The sequence below is a fragment of the Dipodomys ordii genome, unplaced genomic scaffold (assembly GCF_000151885.1).
Source record: "Dipodomys ordii isolate 6190 unplaced genomic scaffold, Dord_2.0 Scaffold70, whole genome shotgun sequence".
Lineage (NCBI taxonomy): Eukaryota > Metazoa > Chordata > Mammalia > Rodentia > Heteromyidae > Dipodomys > Dipodomys ordii.
Genome location: NW_012267286.1, coordinates 5,851,266 through 5,872,226, shown reverse-complemented (window position 1 = coordinate 5,872,226; position 20,961 = coordinate 5,851,266). Strand labels below are relative to the sequence as shown.

The 20,961-nt window shown below is 43.9% G+C and overlaps 1 protein-coding gene across 1 annotated transcript in view; it reads left to right on the top strand.

Moving 5' to 3' along the window:
- The window catches only part of Egf (epidermal growth factor), a 66,436-nt gene extending 57,301 nt beyond the window's left edge, over positions 1–9,135 (top strand). Inside the window, exons 21-23 of the mRNA XM_013023787.1 lie at positions 1,776–1,940; positions 4,331–4,469; positions 8,855–9,135. Coding sequence (XP_012879241.1) covers positions 1,776–1,940; positions 4,331–4,469; positions 8,855–8,971 — 421 coding nt within the window. The 3' untranslated portion in view covers positions 8,972–9,135. The remainder of the gene's footprint in view (positions 1–1,775; positions 1,941–4,330; positions 4,470–8,854) is intronic.
- Positions 9,136–20,961: the final 11,826 nt, after the last annotated feature.

The following is a 20,961-nucleotide window of genomic DNA, read 5'->3' as shown; positions in this document are numbered from 1 at the left end:
AGGAGGAGGAGGGAGACGAGGAAGGAGAGAAGTAGAAAGACTTGGGGAGGGAAGAATATTGAGGATAGGGGAGGTGATGGGAGGCGAGGGGAGGAAAGACCAGCCTCTAGTAGAGCTTGAAATAACCTGGGAATCCTTCACGCACCTACCTTAGGTCTTCCCCTAACCTGCCTGGGCAGTTCTAGAATAATTTTCCACAGGTGACTAGGGCTTACAGTCCTTCTGAAAACAGTGGGGTGTGGGAGGAAGATTATAGTTGTTCATATCATTGGGTCACTTGAAGCAAATCTCATTCATTAGCAGGGTGACCTTGTACTGATTACTTCTTTGAGCCTCATTTCCTTGCCGGTTCAATGGGAACACACCAGTTTCACATCAGTGTGCTTGGAATGATGTCACCCATTCACAAATGCTTGTTCCTCTCTCTCCTCCCTCTAAAAGTGACCTTCTAGTCTTTTATGACAGATTAATGGCAAAAGTAGGATTGGACTCCAGACCTTCTGGAACTTTCTCCAGTGCTTCTTTCATGCTGGCTCTCCCTACATGGGAGGTGGTATCCATTCTGAGCATCTTCTTCGATGCACTGGATGTGACTCCAGGGCCAGAGGAGATAGATTGGGAATAGGATGTTTGGAAAGTAGGTGTTCTTATAAGCAATCGGAGAATGCCAGTGTCAACCTGACAGTTCTGCCCCATTTGTGAAAACAATCACACCCAATGGCCCAATAGGTGGCAGCATTGTTTCAATTACATTCGAGATTCAGTAATAACTTGATGGCTGATCATTCTAGTAACCATTTCCATGATACCATAAGCTGTTCAGGGATGACTAATGACCCTTGGTTTTCTTCCACATACTTTGTTCCTCCTTGAAAGAAAAGTAGGGGACATGTTAAATTGTAAACCTCCTTGTCTAGCCTTTTGAAGTTCAGAAAATTTGGAAAGAAAACAGGCAAACGCTATGGGTTCTCATTGACACTTTTTGCTTATGCTGGCAATCAATCAATCAATCAATCAATCAATCAATATATATATATATATATATTAATGGAAGAACTATTCCTTCCAGTTTGGAGATTATGTTTCCTGCCCTGGGACTGTGTACAGTTTTATTGTTTTGTTTTAGTCAGTACCAGGTTTTGAGGCTTTGATCCCAGGGCCTTGTATCTGCTTGGCATATTTGCTAAGGTTAGCACTTTACCACTTGAGCCTCACCTAGTCCCAGCTTTTGCCTGATTAATTGGAGATGAAGTCCCTCAGACTTTTCTACCCAGGGTGCCTCTGAACCATGATCATCTGTATCTCTGCCTTCTGAATAGCTAGGATTACAGGTGTGAGCCACTGGTACCTGGCTTCAGGTTCTTCCTACCTTCAGCTTACGCTCATGGCAATGTGGCCTAAAATTTGTTTCTGAAACTCCCCCTGAGTCTCAGGGAAAATTTGCTGTGTGTTGGTTTTAAAGGTTAGTCCTTAGGATTTTAGCCCAAGAGGAATGCATCTTTAATCAATGTTCTCTTCTACAGGCAGGATGCAAAGAATCCTCCGTCCATCCCAGGGTGGACTGAGTGAAGGAGAAATCCTGTGTCATTAACATGTAGCTATGGTGCTTTCCGCTCACCTGGGATGGGTTTTCCCTCTCCGTGAGCATGTGGGGCTGAGTCTGGAGATGGAGATGTTGAGGCTGACGGCCAGCCAGCCAGTTATGGAGTCTAAAAGACTAGCACGCGTTCTTTGGACAGGGGTCTCTGATGATCTGTGTGTGTGTGTCGTCACAGCTGCGTGGTGGGCTACATCGGGGAGCGATGTCAGCACCGAGACTTGCGATGGGAGCTGCGGAATGCCAGCCATGGGCAGCAGCGGGACGTCACCGTGGTGGCGATCTGCGTGGTGGTGCTGGTCCTGCTGCTTGTGGTCGGACTCTGGGAGGCACGCCAGTACAGGTGAACTTTTCCTCCCATAGCTTCTTTAAGCACTCTTCCGTCCTCCCAGAGTAAACACCGGCCTCCTTTGGATGAACTACATTGATAGACACACAGACATTTACAGAATTGAATACCATAGATTTAGGGGTGGGTGAGTACTGAGGGTTTGAACTCGGGACTTCAGGCTTGCTAGGCAGGTACCCTACCACTTGAGACAGGCCCCCCCAGCCCTTTTTGCTTTCATTCCTTTTTCAAGAGGGTCTCACTTGGCTTGGACTGTGATCTTCCTATTTATGTTTTCCCCGTGGCTGGGATAACTGTACTTGGCCTTTAATTGGTTGAGATGGAGTCTCCTGTACTGTTTACCCAAGTTGGCTTTGAGCCCATGAGACTCCAGATCTCTACCTCTCAAACAGCTGTGAGGACACATGTGAGCCATGGCACTCAGAGGATTCTCTTTTTTTTCCCCACTTTTTAAGCCCAGAATTTCACTATCCTAAGACAGCTGTGCTTTTACTTATTTAAGTCTTTGTCCATACATAATGTAAATGGTTACTTATTTGCTCACTCATCTGTATATCTTTGCAGTGTTGGGTATGGAAACTGGGACCTAACAAGTGCTAGTCAGGGGATCTCCACTGAGCTATACCCCAAGATATATGCAGTTAATTCTCATAATGAATTTTTCCTTTAAGGAACATCTGTTTCTACCTTCCCCCACTCCAGCGCCGGTGTAACTATTTTATGGTTGCATTCCATTATGTTAGTTGCCCACACCATATCACCTCTCTTAAAGAAAATAATCTTTCCTAACTTGCAAGGAAGCTCTTGATCCTTTGATTTTGTGTTTTCAATCACTTCAAACAGGTAAAAATTATTGAACAATCATATCCATTTCTTTAAAACAACTCTATGGCCAGCCACCAGTGGCTCACACCTGTAATCCTAGCTACTCAGGAAGCTGAGATCTCAGAATCAAGGTTCAAATCACCCTGGGAAGATAAATCATCCAGACTCTCATTTCCAATTAACCAGCAAAAAGCTCCAAATAGAAGTGTGGCCCAAGTGGTAGAGCACCAGCCATGAGTAAAAAAGCCAAGCAAGACTGCAAGGTCCCAAGTTCAAGCTTCAGTGCTAAGCACGTGCATGCATGCGAGTGCACACACACACACACACACACACACACACACACTTACAAAGCCACTGTGTTAGAGTGTTACTCATTTTCCATTTTCCTTGAAAGTAAGATCAGGTCCCCTACTGCCGTCAATATAGAAAAATATTTTCTGTTTTGTTAAGGTTTGTGCTGGACAAAAATCAGTCAGAAAACTTTTGGGTTCAAGGGGACTTTATAGAATTATCTAGTTCAATCGCATCATTTCATTCCCACTTCACACACAAGTCCCAGTTCTGTGGCAATGAACAGATTACCTGCTGCCACCCACTGATCAAAACCCAATCACAGCCACAGACACTGCACAAGCATGCATAGTGTGGAAAATTCAGCAGAAAGAGCCAAGATGCTCCTAGTTGATATCTTGCTGTATCCTGGTGTAGTGGTTAAAAGCATGGCCTCTGGAATCTGACCACACAGGTTCAAATCCCATCTAATGCCTAAATTAAATCAGACATAGTATCTAACATTTACAGTCATTCATTTTCTTGGCTATAAGATAGGGCCAAGGATAATGTTTATCTCAAGGGCTATTGTAAGTTTGTGTGAATTCATCTAAGTAAAAGTTTAGCATAGGCTGACATATCAAGTTTAATAAATGCTATCTGTAGTTATTATGATTTACTATGAATGATAGTCTTTCCAGTAGGAGGAAGATTCTCCAAGATATTTTCTACCACATCCAGAGAGACAAGATTCTTGAACATGTGTTTTTGTGTTTTTTTTTGGTGGGGGTCTTGTTGGTTGGGGTTTTTCTGTTTTGTTTTGTTTTGTTTGTGGTGCTGGCACTGGGACTTGAACTCAGAGCCTGGGCACTGCCCCGGAACTTTTGTGCTCAAGGCTAGCACTCTATCACTTGAGCCACAGCTCCACTTCTGGTTTTCCGGTGGTTAATTGGAAGTTAGAGTCTCACAGACTTTCCTGCCTGAGCTGGCTTTTAAACTGCGATCCTCAGATCTCAGCCTCCTGAGCAGCTAGGATTACAGGCGTGAGCCACTGACGCCTGACACTGAAACCCTTTTTCTTTCCATTGCCAATGCATCTAAAGTAAAAACCAGCATCTGCAGGCCTATGGCTATGTCATGTTGCTGCCCAGGGGCCTTATTTCCTGCGGGACATTTTCAGCTATGTGCTGACTGCTTGTGTTCAATTAGTAGCTCTTGATGAGATTCCTGAAAAAGATGCCTGGTTTGTTTTCTTCTGAGACTGTCTCATATGTTTGGTTTTATCTCAGGATTCGGAAGCAGCTATTGAAAAACCCAAAGAATCCTTATGAAGACCCAAGCAGCAATGGTGTGAGCGGCGGTGGCGGTGTGAGCAGCAGCCGACCTGCCAGCAGCGAGGTGGAGATACCTTCTTGTCCCCAGCCATGGGTAAGTCAACCAAAGAGGATGAAGCTAGGAACTGACTCGATAGCAATTCTCATTCATTGTTCTCACTCTTCAATGACTAAAAAAACAACAACGAATCTGTTAGACCCTAACAGGATTAACCAACACCAGAGGGAGGTCCTGAGTGGGACCTTAATCAAGAAACTAGAGGGATTAAAACAGCATTAGTCAGGTGCTGGTGGTTCTCAAATGTTATCCTAGCTTCTCAGAAGAGCTGAGATCCAGAGGATTGTGGTTCATGGAGTCAACCTGGACAGAAAAGCCCTTGAGATTCTATCTCCATCTGGGATGGAGGAGTGTCTCTAGGGGTAGAGCCAGCTGAGCCAGCCCGCCAAGCAAACCCAAGGACCTGTATTCAAACCATGTTGCGGGATGGGGGATAGGGATAGGGGGATGGGGGGTAGGGGGTGGAATAGAGGGGTGGGGGCGGAAAGAACACCTCAGGATGTAATTGTGCAGAAATATAGAGACGTTTTGGCTATCATGCATCTTTTCTCTCTTACTCAGATTGTTATGCGTTTGTGTGATGTTTCCTCCGATTTCTAGAAGTTCATCCAAATTTCAGATGCTGTTAAAACCTCAAGATGCTGCCACTAGTGTTCCTGATATTTCTTTTCTTACAACATTGTTAAGTCCCTAAACTTAAGTAGCAAATGTGTTGCCAGATTCAACAACCATGAGCACAGGATGCTCAATCTGTATTTATAACAAAATAACCTCCTTCAGGTTAAACTCAAAGTCAAACTAGAGCCTGCCTATGGGCTGTTCTTCATCTGTCAAGCGTATATCTTTCCCATAGAGCCGAGCAGGACAGAGCTTGAAGAGGCTTCGAGACCCACGCCTGCAACTGGTATTGGGCCACTAGAGGGCAGAACTGAGGCAAGCTAAGATCTCCACACTTTTAAGGGAACTGCCGTTTCCAGAAATGTGTGTGGGGCCTAATCCAGTGGATGCTTAGTGTGCTGATGCTGTTGTTACTGGTTTACACTGTGGAAGAGGCTGTAATAGGTAGCAAGCCCATGGAGGACTGCAGCTTCAAAAATCCCACTGAGGCTGGACACCTGTGGCTCATGCCTGTAATCTGAGCTACTCAGGAGGCTGAGACCTAGGATCGTTGGTTCAAAGTCAGCCTGGGCAGGAAAGCCCATGACACTGTTATTTCTAATTAAATACAAAAAAGAGCTGGAAATGGAACTGTAGCTCAAGTGGTAGAGTACTCGCCTTTTGCAAAAAACAGCCCAGGGACATTACCAAGACCCTGAATTCAAGCCCCAGGACTGGCACGAAACAAAGAACAATGGAGAAGATGATGGAGGGGTGGGCAACAGTATTCCAGGACCTTCCTACATCATCCCCACTTCCCAGCCCCCACCACACCAGGCATTCACAGAGAACAGCCTTCCCACCCCATGGAAACATCTGTTCCCCCAACAGCTGTTATTGGTATTATTAATTTTTTTTGGCTGAACTTGAGTACAGAGCTAAAAAACAAAACAAAACAGCAGTCCTAGGCTTTAATACCCAATTCACCTCCAGCAAGAGCTAGAACACCTGTGGACTCTGATGCCTTTGGTTCTCCCTATAAGGGCCCTCAGCTACCTGGCATGCTCAGTTCTTAGCAGCCTCCTTACACCCCAGGTCTCTCAATTACGCACTCATACTTGATAGGTTACCATGGTGGTATTCATTCAGCTGTTGGATTATAGGTTTAATTCATCTCATTTAAATCACAGGGACAAGACAAACATATAATCTGCGCGCATATGTGTGTGTGTGTGTGTGTGTGTAGGGAACAAAGGATCAATATCGCTTATTGCTGTCTGGAACAGCTAGTTGGCTTGGAGCTGAGCTGTGGGTAAAGTGCCAGTCTTCCCGGCTTTCCTTGCTGTCGTCCACACCAACTGCCACTGCACGGATCCCAGTGGGTGGGAGAAAGCAGAACACCCAAACTGGATGGAGCACAGTGGAAACAAATCTGCTCCCCCCCCAGCTGCCTTCCCCATCCGCAGGGCCCAGGATTCTGGGGCCTGTGTGCTCCTGGCAGACAGGCCCATGGGCAGGAAGTCTGCAGTGCACATTTTCACTGGAGCCAGACATCACCAGCCTGTGTCCTGAAACAACAGACTCGGTGAGTTTGCCATGTGTCACTGCAGAGCCGGGAATGAGAGAGCTGCAAAGGGAGAAACGTAGCGTGAGAAAAAGAAAATGAACAGCACACAGGCAGGAGAGCCACGCTGTCATCAGCCATATCCCTCCCTCTGCCATGGACTCCTTCATTGTACCTTCCGTGTGTGTGTGTGTGTGTGTGTGTGTGTGTGTGTGTGCCTCTGCCAACTGCTGGGGCTTGAAATCTTGGCCTGGGCACTGTCCCTGAGCTTTTTTGCTCAAGGCTAGTTCTCTCCCAATTGAGCCATGGCTCTACTTCTGGCTTGTTGGTGGTTCATCAGAGATCAGCGTCTCAGAGATTTGTCTTGCCCTTGGCTGGCTTTGAACTGCAACCCTCAGATCTCAGCCTCTAAGTCCCTAGGATGGCGGGCAGGTGTGGGTCACTAGCGCCCAGTCCCCTTCTTCCCTTTCCTTTGAGTTCTCAATTCCCTCCTGTAGAGGCCTCCTCCGACCAGCCAGCCCTTCCCTCCTCAGAACCACTGGGTCATCCTTCCCCCGGGTTACTGATTGACAAGAAAGAATGTCGCTAGGCTGTGTCTATCCTGGAGCCTGGCTCATTTCTCTTCTTCCCTGTTACGTTCCATCTATTTTAATAGCTCACCTATCTAGCCAGACTACAGCCTATGAGCTCTGCTCAGCCTGCGTTGTAGGAGCCCAATCTCTTTTGGGTAATCCAAATAATGACAGAAATAATCCTTTTGTTGACTGAAAGGACATGTTTTTGTTGTCGAATTCTGCTTCCCAAGCTCTTCAACCATGAGAAAGCATGCTGTGGATCCCAGCCAAATAGTTGCACTTTTAGTTGTCCAGACCTATTCGTGATTGTGAATTACTCAGAGCTGGGTTGCATGTTTAAATGAGTTATATATATACTATACACATATGTTTGACAAAATATACATTTATATTTATGTGACATTATTTGATCTATGAGCAATACTGAAGATACTTATGTTTTTTTTTTTTTTTTAGCAGTACTGGTATTTTGAACTCAGAGCCTCACCCTGGTTGGGCAAGCATTTTTGTTTTTGTTTTAGTTTTGTGTGTGTGTGTGTGTGTGTGTGTGTGTGTGTGTAAGTCCTGAGGCTTGAACTCAGGGCCTTGGGTGCTGTCCCTGAGCGTTTTTGCTCAAGGCTGCACTGCACCACTTGAGCCATAGCCCCATTTCTGGGCTTTGTTTTTGTTTTGTTTTTTGTTTTTGGTAATGAATTGGACTTTTTTGCCTGGGCTGGCTTCAAACCACAGTCCTCAGATCTCAACCTCCTGAGTTGCTTGGATTATAGACATGAGCCACCAGTACCTGACTTGCTTTAATTGTTTTTTTTAGATAGTCTTATAGTTTATTCCCAGGGCCAGATGCACATCATGATCACCCCTCCTGTGCCTCTCAAGTAGCTGGGACTATAGACCTGTTCTACCACCTCTGGCTCCTTTGCTGAGCTGGAGGTTATCACTACTTTCCTGCTGGGGTGAGCCTTGAACCACAATCCTTGCGATCTTTATTTCCTAATTAGCTAGGCTTACAGACATGAACCACTGTCAATGGCTAAGATTCTTTCTGGTGAAATACAATTTGAACTCAGGGCCTCATGTTTGCGAGGCTGGTGTTCTACCACTGAGCCATGTTCCTAGCCTCTGTTTGCCCAGGGTCATTTTGAGATACAGAGGGATGGATTCTTACAGTATAAGAGGGATCTATGATCCAAAAGTTAGGATTCCAAAATTAGAATGGATTGCTTTGTAAAGAAAAATCAAATTAGTATCTAATAATAGAAAGTAAACACAGGTTCCTACATCCAACTGGAATCTTCCATTGGCCGGAGAATAAATTTAGCAGTCTTTCTTTACACTTTCACCTTTATTTGTGCCAGTACTGGGGTTGAACTTGGGGCCTGGGCATTACCCCTGAGCTTTCTTTTTGCTTAAGACTGGTACTCTACCACTTGAGCCACATCTCCACTTCAGTCTTCTTGGTGGTTAATTGGAGATTAGAGTCTCACAGCCTTTCCTGTTCAGGCTGGTTTTGAACTGTGATCCTCAGGTCTCAGCTTCCTAAGTTGTGAGGATTACAGGTGTACTGACTTTCCACAGAATGAATGCCATGGAGCTATAGAATTGGATCAATACACACTGAGATGATGATGATGAAGTATAATAATAATAATAATATAATATTTTCACTCCTTTCTTTTTCCCTGCAGTTTGTGGTCATAGAGGAACACCAAGACTTTGGGAACAGGATTCAGTCCACCGTTGCTGAGAAAGGCCAGACAGCAGAGGTGGGGCCCAGTGAACAGTTCTCTTTACCTGGATCCTGAGTGCTCTCTCATCGAAGGTCTCATCCGACCGCCTAACCATAATGATGGTTGTATAAGCTATGTGCGCAGCTGGGCTGTGTTGAAATGCCAGAGGGTTTTAGAGAAACAAATTTGCATTGTAGTTCTATCCTCTGTGGGGTCACTGCATTCACACAAAACTCTAGTTGTCACACTGCTGCTAAATCACACTGAACAAGGCCACAGCAAGTGATTTCCCTCACCGGGGATTAGGTAGGACTTGAAGTCATTCTTGGGGCTGCTGATCTATCCGTCTATCTAAGAGTTGTTTCAGTGACCTTGTAAATGGTAGGAAGCCATTCTGGTGCGTGGAAGTAGACCTGGAATTGCCCTGGGAATTGTTTCGGGGGAATCAAGTCTTATCAGGGCACACTTGCTGTCCGTGATGTGCAGCCAGGTCGCAGAGAAATGGCAAGATCAAACTCTTCTGAAACTCAATCTATGTCAGGTAGATCTAGACTCAGGCATCCTTTAGTAGAATACTTTTGCCAAGAGTGGTGTTGGGATCGACCTTTTGGGATTGAATCTCACCTACCATCATTCTTTATTTATTTATTTTATTTTTTTGAGGAGATAGGGGCAGTACTAGAGCTTGAACTACAGGCCTTGTGCTCTCTCTCAGCTTTTTCCGTTCAAGGTTGGTGCTCAGCAACTTGAACCACACTGCTACTTCCAGAGTTTTGCTAGTTCATTGGAGATAAGAGTCTTACAGACTTTCCTTCCCTGGCTGGCTTCACATTGCGATCCTCAGATCTCTGCAGTCTTCCTGAGTGGCTAGGATTATAGGCGGCAGTCTCAGATGCCTGTCTCATCATTTTTTGTTACCTTCCAAAGGACCTTGTGAAATGTGCTTCTGTGTCATAAATCTTTAGGAAGGTTTCTAAAGAATCTTCAAGACAACAAAAACAGTTACCCTGCAAATGAAAGGAGACAGCAAAGTCTGAATGCCCCTTCATTTTCTGGTATTTCCCTTCTTGACTTCTACCAGCTTCTTTACAGAAACAGCGTAAGGTTCTTATTCTAGAAAACTCACTCTAAATCCCACTCTCATGCTTATTCTTCCCAAGTGCTGAATTCAATAGAGCTTTATTGCCAGTCCTGATGATAAAGGTACACTTAATAATTGAACAGAAAAATACAAGAAATCATAGTTTTATGTGTAATAACTGTTGCCTGGGTAACTTAAAAGTATTTTCAACAGTTGCTCTGGCTTTTGTGGTTATTACTAGACAGTAATGCATATGTGGTGGTTCATGGTACTTTTTCTTGGGCAGCTAATAGCACACAGTTCATTTCTTGCATTTTCTTGACTTTAGAAGCACATATAATTTTGGAAGTCCATCAGTAGCAGAATGATTTGTCAACAGTATGGTTATTTGCAGACAAGAACTAAGGGCTCATTGTGGTTAGATGGTTACTTGGGGACAAATCAAAATGTCTGCATTTTTGTATATTCTACTAAGAATATCTTGACCCATTTTTTTATTTCCTTCCTTCCTTCCTTCCTTCCTTCCTTCCTTCCTTCCTTCCTTCCTTCCTTCCTTCTTTCCTCCTTTCCTCCTTCTCCTTCTCTTCCTCTGCCTCCTCCTCCTTCTTTCTTCCTCTCTCTCTCCCCCCATTTCTTCCTTTGGCAGGTTCTGGGTGTTTACCTTAGCATTGTTGCTCAAGGCTAGTGAGCTACCACTAGAGCCACAGCTCCACTTTTGGCTTTTTGGTGATTAACTGAGGATAAGAGTCCACAGACCTTTTTTGCCCTGGCTGGTTTCAAACTGTGAGAGCCTTGTAGCTCAGCCTCCAGGATAGTTAGGTCTAGTTTACAGGCATGCGCTCAGCTTTGACCCATCTTTGAGATTCTTCTCTGTCTCCCATGTGTGATACCATCATCCACCCTGTGCAGCTGCTCTCCCTGCTGGCGTTGAGTAGGGAGATCGTGTGGAAAGGCCAGGACAACTCTGGCTCTGACCCAATTCCTTTTCTGCTCTTGGCAAGTCCAGACCAATAGAGCCACTGAACCATCTTCATCCACCTTGCCTGACACCAACAGCTGCAAATTAGGGGAAGAGCATCGCTGGGAGAAAGGAACCCAGGTGCACCAAAACCCTGAGCTTTGTTCCTGAGTCATTTCTGGTCCAGCTGCGAAGCTGGGAGAGCACTCAAGGGAAGTGGCTTGGTTCTCGGAATCATTTCTTTCAATCAAGACTATTTTCCCTGTTAAAAGTTGAGCTTGGAATCGATTGATAATCAGTTTCTTTTGTGTATCCTCAAAATAATTCCTCCTCCTCCTCTTGCTCCTCCTCCTCCTCCTTCTTCTCCATCTCCTCTGTCTTCTTCTCCCTTCTCACCCTCCTCTTTCTTCCTTCCTGCCATCTTCCCCTACCTCATCTCCCCCTTTTCCCTTTCCTTTATTCCTTCTCTTCCTTCTCCTCCTCTGTGTCCTCTTTCTCCTCCTCAACCCTCCTCCTCCTCCTTTACCCTCCTTCTCCCCCTCCTCTTCTTCTTCCTCCTTTTCTTCTTCTTCTTTGTTTGGGGTCAGTGCAGGAGCATCCCCCTCCCCCCCAACACACGTGGGCAAGTAGCAAGGTTCTGTCCTGGCTGCCACCATCCAGTAGTAATGGATCTGGTCCCCAGGTAAGGCAGGGAAGGAATTTCGTCTGCCCTCCTACTGGGAAATGTGTGGAGGCTGGGGAGCCCCATTCTATGCTGTCATCAACCCATTGTGGCAACAATGGGGTGCAAGTCTACCAGGCCAAACAGAGCCAAGTCAGTGAACACTGGAATTAAAGGACATATCAAGCAGAGTAAACCATGTCAATGGATGTTGTATTTTCTTTTCAAAAGTAGAGGACTATGATTTCTTTGGGTTCTCCTGTCTCTGTAGCCAATCACGTTCTCTACCCTAGAGGCAGAGGACGGGCTGTGATTTGGTTTCCTACTCCATGCAGGCTCAAGGCAGGTGGTCCCATAAGAGAATGAGGAGCTCTAGATAAAGCTCAGAGAGACAAACAACTTCAATGGGTTTGGGGTTTTGTTTGTTTGTTTGTTTTTGAAGCCTCAGTGGAAATTTGGGCTTAAAGCAAACAATACACTAGTTTGGTCAGTTGCAAAGTAAATTCTCTGATCTAAAGAGAACCTCCAACTTAATCTCGTGGAATGGTTGAACTGTAACAATTAAGGTACCTTGTATCACTGGTGTGGTCCATGCTGGTAATTTGCCATAATGAATTGGGAGAAATGAATGAAAAAGGTAGCATCCTACAAGCTGATCTCAGAATTCGATCTCTTACTTTTGTTTTGTATTTTAAATCTTTTGAAAATATTTATTAATTTCAATTATGAGATTGTAAGCAAATTGCCTGATGGATAGTCATTGAATTCTCTTAATTATTTAAATAAAATCATCATAAAATACTTTGCTGTCTACTTGGTCAAGCAATGAATTAGAACAAAACCAGTGATTTGGGGGCTGGGAAGGTGGCTCCGTGGTAGAGTGCTTGCCTTGCATGCATGAGGCCCTGGGTTCGATTCCTCAGCACCACATAAGCAGAAAAAAAAAGCCAGAAGTGGCGCTGTGGCTCAAGTGGTAGAGCACTAGCCTTGAGCTGACAGCACCCAGGCCCAGAGTTCAGGCCCCACGACCGGACCCAAAAAAACCCAAAATAAACAAACAAAAAAAAGCAATGATTTGTTCAGCTAGCTACTATGATGTTTTTCTTTTTTTCTTTTTCTTTTTTTTTGTTGGTTGTGGGGCCTGAACTCTGGGCCTGGGCACTGTCCCTCAGCTCTTCAGCTCAAAGCTAGCATTCTGCACTTGAGCAATAGCAACACTTCTGGCTTTTTCTGCTTATTTGGTGATGAGAAATCGAACCCAGGGCTTCATGCATTCAAGGCAAGCGCTCTACCACTGAGTTACCTTCCCAGCCCCTGACTTTTTTTTTTTTAGGAATATTTGAAATCTAGAACTCTCACTTCATGAAGTAATTTTTTTTAAACCAAGATTTTATTTTTTTTTATTTTTTTTTTGGGTCCAGTCGTGGGGCCTGAACTCTGGGCCTGGGCGCTGTCCCTCAGCTCTTCAGCTCAAGGCTATACCACTTGAGCCACAGCGCACTTCCGGCTTTTTTATTTTTTGCTTATGTGGTGCTGAGGAATAGAACCCAGGGCCTCATGCATGCAAAGCAAGCGCTCTACCACTGAGCCACCTTCCCAGCCCATGAAGTAAATTTTTACACACTACTCTAATTAAATATTTTCCTGTGATCAAGGCATTGCTACATCAGGTAATATAATGTACTGATACAGTAATTCAAATTAATTGGCAGCTTTGGATCATTGAGATGATGTGTTAACTGGTTCTTGTGACTATTTTTCCTCTCATTTATCCTTGGAATTTTGGTTATTAAGAATAAAAAGAATCAATGCGTATGCTTTCAAATGGACCCTTTCTAGAATTGTGGGTAAATATTTGGTGATGGTTAAATTTTGATAATTTGAACTTTGTGGATAGTTGTTAACCATGCCCCCAGCTAATTTCAATTATTCTGATGGCAGCTTTGCTTTAAATGAGGAATCAGAAGATCCATCTGCATATGTGTGCATGTGTGTGCGTGTGTGTGTGTGTGTGTGTGTGTGAGTGCACACACATGCATATGCCAATGCTGAGGCTTGAACCCAGGGCTGGATACTGTTCCTTAGCTTTTTTGCCCAAGGCTGGTGCTCTACCACTTGAGTCTCAGCTTCACATCCAGCTTTTAGATGGCGAATTGGAGATAAGAGTGTTGTAGGCTAACCTGCCAGGACTGGCTTTGAACCTCAGATCTCCGTCTCCCACGTAGCTAGGATTACAGGCAGGAGCCACTGGTGCCCAACTTCCATCTTTAATTTGTAACAAGTGAACTTACTTCAGAAAAGTAGCAGTTCTAATTTCCCCAAGTATTTTCCCCCTTAAATGTGATCTTTTTTTATTTTCCTCTAAAAATGAACATTATTGGGGCCTTCTGGGTGGGGATTACATTTTTGTATTTTAGTACTTCTTTTAGAATTTCAAGAATAACCAAAGAAATGATAGAGACTATACCAACATCTTTGAACCAGAAAAATCCCTGTTCTCTTTAAGTAGTTCAATGGTCTGATACCTTAGAAACCAAGGCCATTTTAGGAACTTGTCCTAGCTCCTTCCCCCGATACTCCCAGCTCTTTGTTCAGCTTAAAGAAAAAGCATCCTTTGTGCTCTTCAACCCAGAAGTCACAAGAAGAGATGTCTTCCTGTCTTATAGCTCCACCGGAAGGGTTCTTACTCATTTTAAAAAAGAGCATTTTCTTCTAACATACTTAATTTACACTTGATTTACATTTTCTCCAGACTGAATATTTTGATTTCCTAACTTTAATGGTCTCATTGTACACAACACTTGAGATTCTGTTTAACTAAATGTCATGGCACCTACTGCTTATGGTTTAAGCTTTCTGTCCTCTTGTAGAATGCCTATTGGAGGTTCAGGATACTGTAGTCTTTTGATTTTTTTTTTATTCTATACGGGTTCCAGTGCTTCCTAGTATATATATATATATATATATATATATATATATATATATATATATATATATAATAGCTGAAGATATAATAGTGACACTAAATAATAAATCCTTAAACACATATCCCAAACCCCAAGCAAAACAGCAAACTGGGTGGAAAAAAAAAAGAAAACTAATCAATGTAAGTAGTTGTGACAGGTACAATGTTTCTGCTATGTTCCTTTTACTTCTTCTCTCCCCCGGCCCCCTGTTTTAACTTCTTAAGTGAGAATCTTTCTTCGCATTTCTGAGCTCTTCAGTTCCAGGCAGGCCGGAGGCAGAGCCCTCTCCTGTCAGAACTTGACAGGGTTTCTCTGGCTAGAGGCTCAAAGCTACCAGCAAAGCAAACAACTAAGTGTTACATGCCAGGAGCTGGGTAAGGTGTCAAGTAAGAACATTCTCCTGTAGCCGGGAGTTCAGATCTGTGTGTTTTTGTATTCCAGTTGGTTGTGGATAGATGTAACACGGGTGCTAGCTAATCCTCTCTCTTTCTTCTGGTCATGGATGGCAGGCAGGCACCATTCACTTACTTGGTGTTTAGTGGGTCTTCCTGCCTTTGGCCTTGATGCACAGCAGTGATCTCAGGCTCAGCCCCAGGCATGGGTGCACCAGCCCTCTGTGGACTTCTATGGAGCTCTGCTGTAAGTTCCCACTGGGGAGGCTGTGTGCACCTGGCTTCATAGCTTTTTCCGCCAAGCCCAACTTGTCTATGTATCTATTGCATCCTGAGCCCTGATCACTGACTCTACTCTAACCCTCAGTCCTCTTTTTACACCATAGTGGCCTAGCTCCTTTTGCAACTGATATTTAATTCCTAGAATAAGTAACCTGCTACATCATATTCAATGATTTGTTTTCTTGACTGATTCAATAAATAAATATAACCAGATTCTTCAGGGTGTGCATAATTCTTGTGTTGCTCAATTTCTTCCACACAGTAGAGAAAAGGGAAACAGTCTTTTCATTGTATGGAGTTGGTGGAACCTTTATGTCTACAGTAGACACATATACAGTGTCTAGAGTACAGGCCAAAGCCAACTGTGAATAGCTGAGAAAAAAGCATACATTCACATTAGTTCATTTCATCAGGATTAAGAATGCTGGAGATGGTCAGGCACTGGAGGCTCATGCCTGTAATCCTAGCTATCCAGGAGGCAGAGATCTGAAGCCAGCCCGGGAAGAAAAAGCTCCATGAGACTCTTATCTCCTATAAACTACCAGTGGAACTGTGGCTCAAGTGGTAGAGCACTAGTCTTGAACCAAAAAAGCTCAGAGACAGGGCCCAGGACCCGAGTTCAAGCCCTAGGACTGGCACACACACACACACACACACACACACACACACACACACACACACACACACACACCGACCTACACACAAACACATATGCGCAATGCTGGGGATGTAGCCCTAGGCTCAATCCCCAGTAATTGTAAAATAAATAAAAATATAATTAAGGTGATTTGACCCCATCTCATTCTTCTCTGTTGTTGGTTTGTTGGTTTTGTTTTGTTTTGCCGGTCCTTGGGCTTGAACTCAGGGCCTCAACTCTATCCCTGAGCCTCTTTGTGCTCAAGGCTAGCACTCTACCACTTGAGTCACAGTGCTATTTCTGGCTTTTTCTGAATCATTTGATCCTCAGATCTCAGCCTCCTGAAGGTTACAGGTGTGAGCCACCCGATTTCTTCATATTTTGAAATACAACATAGAGCATTCAGTAAAAACAAAATTATCAAGTCATCCATGAGCCAGTAGCTCATGCCTGTAATCCCTGACTACTCAGAAGGCTAAGATCTGAGGATTGCAAGTTGAAAGCAGCCTGGGCAGAAAAGTCTGTGAGAGTCTTTACCTCCAACTAACTACCAAAAAGCCAGAAGTGGAGCTGTAGCTCAAATGGTAGAGCACCAGCCTTGGGCATAAACGCTAAGGGTTAGCGCCCAGGCCTTGAGTTCAAGCCCTAGTACCTGCATGCACATGCTCACACACACAGAAGAAACAGAAAAGCAGTTACCCTTGGATCTTGTTGAGCGGTTTATGGATTCCAAAGCAGAGCTATCCACGTCCCTTGCGTTCTCTAGGATGGGGTCTGCTGGCTAGGGATGCCTGAAGGTACAGAGCAGGCAGGCTGAGTTTCCCCTCTGTGATTCTCCACAGCCTGAAGAAGGGCAGAAAACACTGCAGACCACACGTCATTATACTTTGGGTACATAGAGGACTAAAAATGAATGAGAGAATGGAAGCCCTGAACAAAGAAGAGCCATGCCAAGCTCAAAAAATGACCTAGAAAAATGAAAAGTCAGCATTCGGAATCTCATGAGAAATTCTTTGGTTGAGAATGATCCAAGGGTGGTGTGCATGGAGGTGTGGGGAAGAGATGAGGTCAAGGGGAAAGGGGGGGCAGACAGATGGAGAGAGGAAGGGTGGATGAAGGCAGTCATAATATTCAATGTGTATGTGTGAAAATGGAACCAGGTAAATTGAAGGGATGGGAGAGAATGATGGAAGAAATGATCATGATCAAGATGTATTGTACTCATGGGCTGCCATGTTGAGTTGAAACACCTCTGTACCTAAGATAATAAAAAAAAATTTTAAGTGGTTCATAAGGAATGAAAGTGTGCATTTAAATTCTGGTGTTTTGATTTGCTTTCATTTTCTGTATTTCTTCTCTTGTACTAATGTAAACTGACCAACTACCATGCACAATCTGTAGTGTGGGGGTCTCTTCATAACTTCAGTGTTGTGTACCATGCACAATCTGTAGTGTGGGATCTCTTCATAACTTCAGTGTTGTGTTTTGTTGTTGTTTTGTTATTGTTGTTGTTGTTTTGGTGTCAGTCCTGTGACTTGAACTCAGGACCAGGGATGCTATCCCTAAGGGTTTGTTTACTTTTGCTAAAGGGCTAGTATGCTCTATCACTTGAACCATAGATCCACCTTCAACTTCTTGGTGGTTAATAGGAGATAAGAGTATCATGGACTTTTCTTGCCCAAGTTGGCTTTGAACCGCCATCATCAGATCTCAGCCTCCTAAGTAGATAGGATTACAAGTGTGAGCCACTGGCACCCAGTTTTCTACTTCAATTTGATTTTATTTATTTTTTAATTTCTTTATTGTAACAGTGATGATCTGGCAGTGGGGGGGGCTACAGTTACATAAGGAAGGTAATGGCTGCATTTCTTTTTAATCACTGATACCCCCTCCGTCATTTTCTCCCACTTACCCTTCTCTCCTCCCCTCTCCCCCAAGTTGTAGTTCATTTCCAATATAGTGTCAAGTGAGTATCATTGTTAGTTCATCTTTTGTCCTGCTGTTTCTGTGATTCTCTTTCTCTTCCATGGATCAGATAAACTTATATGCAAGACAAAGAATGGAGAAAACTAAAACAGAAAAAAAAGAACAGGCCATAATAAGAACTTCTTGTTTTCAATTCTTGGAGCTCATGTTGATATGCTTCATTATATATAGCCCTATGCACTTAGCAATTATGCTATTGAGATCCCCTGTTAAGAATATCATAGACATATTCTAGTTATTACACATGAGGGAAACCATGCAACCTGCTTTTCTTTGGGTCTGGCTTATTTTGTTAATATAATTTTTTCCAGGTCTTTCCATATCCTTATGAATGGGACAATGCCATTCTTTCTGATGGAGCACCATTGTGTATATATATCACATCTTCTTGACCCATTCATCTACTGAGGGGCATCTGGGTTGGTGCTATATCTTAGCTATGGTAAATAATGCTGCAACGAACATGGTTGTGCTGGTTGAACTTCAGTTTTAAAGGTTGCTTTTCAAAGCCTTGAGCAAGCTGGTCTGTTTGCTTAATCATTAAGCCGTTTCTCCAGCCGTGCATACATCTGTCCTCAGCTGGGAACTAGAAAAAAAACCGTCTGTTCTTCCTGTGTTCGTGCAAGAACAGATAGGGATAACTTTTTAAAGAATTAAAATAGAAAATCAAGATGGCAAATGGTGGGAGGCGGATGCTTTCACAGTGTGGTTTGAAGGTTCTCTGCCGCTAGCAACTTAAATACAACAGAAAAAAAAAAAACACCTTGACTTTGTTAGAACTCGTAGAACCAGCCTGGGTTCTTTATCATGCCCAGATTCAAAGCTTTCTTTTCACTCATCTGGTGGGCTCCAAATGATTTTATGCCTAATTGTCCCAATCGCTTTGTTAAAACATGATCATAAAACTCAGCAAACTTGTCGCAGATGAAGGCCAATGGGGGAAATCTAGACCTAAGTGACAGCTTGTGATCAGAAGAAATAGGTGCCATTCCAGGCCTGGCTCAGTAATTGGAGACCCAGAAGTATGGCACATGGCAAAGGTGGCTTACTTGGGCTCCATAGTGCATCCCCTCCTACATGTTCAAGGAGAATCCTTTGGCTTCAGCTTCTGACTTAAACCTTCAGGCCCTGAGAGCTTGAAAGTTCAAAAAGGACACTGTAGCTGCCCTTGTAATTACAAAGAAATGCTTCTTTACAGTCAGCTATTAGAGCCAGCCTCAGGATCGCTCTAACTGTTGAGAGACAGATTCTTCCGATACTTAAAATGATGTCTCGTTATGTCAAGACACCTTCCTGAGAGCCAACTCTTCTTTCTTCTAAAGCACGCTCTTTTCCTGGCTATTCTGGCAGTGCCTCTTCAGTGGAAGTCTGACTCCAGAATGGCAGCATCTGCTCTACAATGAGCTGCTAGCCACCTGAGCACCAGATGTGGCACAAATCCGGCCATGTGCTTCCCCTTTTCCGCTCCATTTCCCAAATGTTCTTCGTTTCCATAGGAAGTCTGTGATACAGGAAGGTCAGATGAGTAGCTGGGAATGATTGTTCAAAGCCAGCCCAGGAGACTCTTGGCTCCCATTACCCACCAAAAACTGGAAGTAGAGCTAAGGCTCAAATGCTAGAGTACCAGCCTTAAGTGAAAAAGCTGAGGGACAGCACCCAGGCCCCGAGTTCAAGCCCAAAACATAATGAAGCAAACAAAAATAACCTAAGCATGAGCCCCAAAATCCCAGGGGAGACAAAATCCCATGGAATGGATGGCTAAGAGGAGACTGAACTATCCGGACTTCGGACTCTGCAGGTCTGCTCTGCTCTCCCTGTTCTCTTGGCAAAGTGACCTTATGGCTTTGGCTTGCCCAGGCTCCAGTGTGCGTGCCACAACACCCACCTACTCTCAACTCTGCACACAATCCGCCCTTTCAAAATGGCCCCGAACCCTGTCTCCATAGCCAACTCAAACATTAATGGCCCCAGGATTCGCTGGGAGAGCTTATTAAAATTAAAATCATCAACGTTCACTAAGTCTAACTTGCTGAGTCCACAATATTCACAAGTTCCCAGTTGGCCTGGGCACGGCTGGCTCCCAGACCACACTTGGAGTAGTTAAATTGGTCAGAATGCCGCAGACCTGGCTTTCCTAATGTCTCAATTCCAAATTCATTGGAAAAGGAATTTTATTCTCTTGGTCCAATTTTTAGTGTTGGTCATTTGTGTCAGGTCTTTATTGACCCTGATCCTCCTGGCAAGGAAGAACAGGAGTATAAAATATAGGCAGGAGCTCTATTACTGAGCTATGTCCTCAGCCCACAGATAAAGGTAATATTATAATAGCCACCTTGATTGCCCATGTCTAGTATGAACAGATTAGGTAGCTCAAACTACTAAAATATGTGTATATTGATGGCACTAAAACCCATAGGTGATTTCTGTAAGCAAATGATTTAAGAAGCCAAAACTGGTGAATCTAGAATTTGTATAAATTTTCTAACATAATTGGCATGTTTTCATTCCCTTTGTCCACACTATAAAGTCTTGTCCACACTATAAAATTAAAGTTGTTTCTGATATCTATATGAATCCTATGCCTGTCAAGTTAGAACATTCAAGAAAAGGAAACAAAACAGTATGAATTATCCTGTAAAAATAGGTGTTTAGCTGGATACAATGCTCAGGCATTCCTCTAATCCCAGCAACTCCAGAGGTAGAGATGCAGAAGATGATGGGTAGAAGCAGCCCAGGCAGAAAGTTCTTGAGACCCTATCTTGGCCAATGGAAGGCTGGACTAAGTGGTTTGTGCCTGCCTGTCATCCCTGCTAGTTCAGAAGCATCAATGGGAGGATGGCAGTCCAAGTTATCCTAGGCAAAATGCAAGACACTGTTCAAAGAACAATAATAACAAAATCAGCCAGCTACTCAATGAACAATCCAATTAATGCATGGGCAAACGAACTGAACAGGCAGTTGTCAGAAGAAGTAAAAATGGCCAATAAATATAAATTGTCACTATCATTAGCCACAAAGGAAACGCAAATCTAAAGGAAACTGAAATTCGATCTCACTGCAAAATGGCCACCACCAAGAAACCAAGGCTATGGCGGGGGGGGG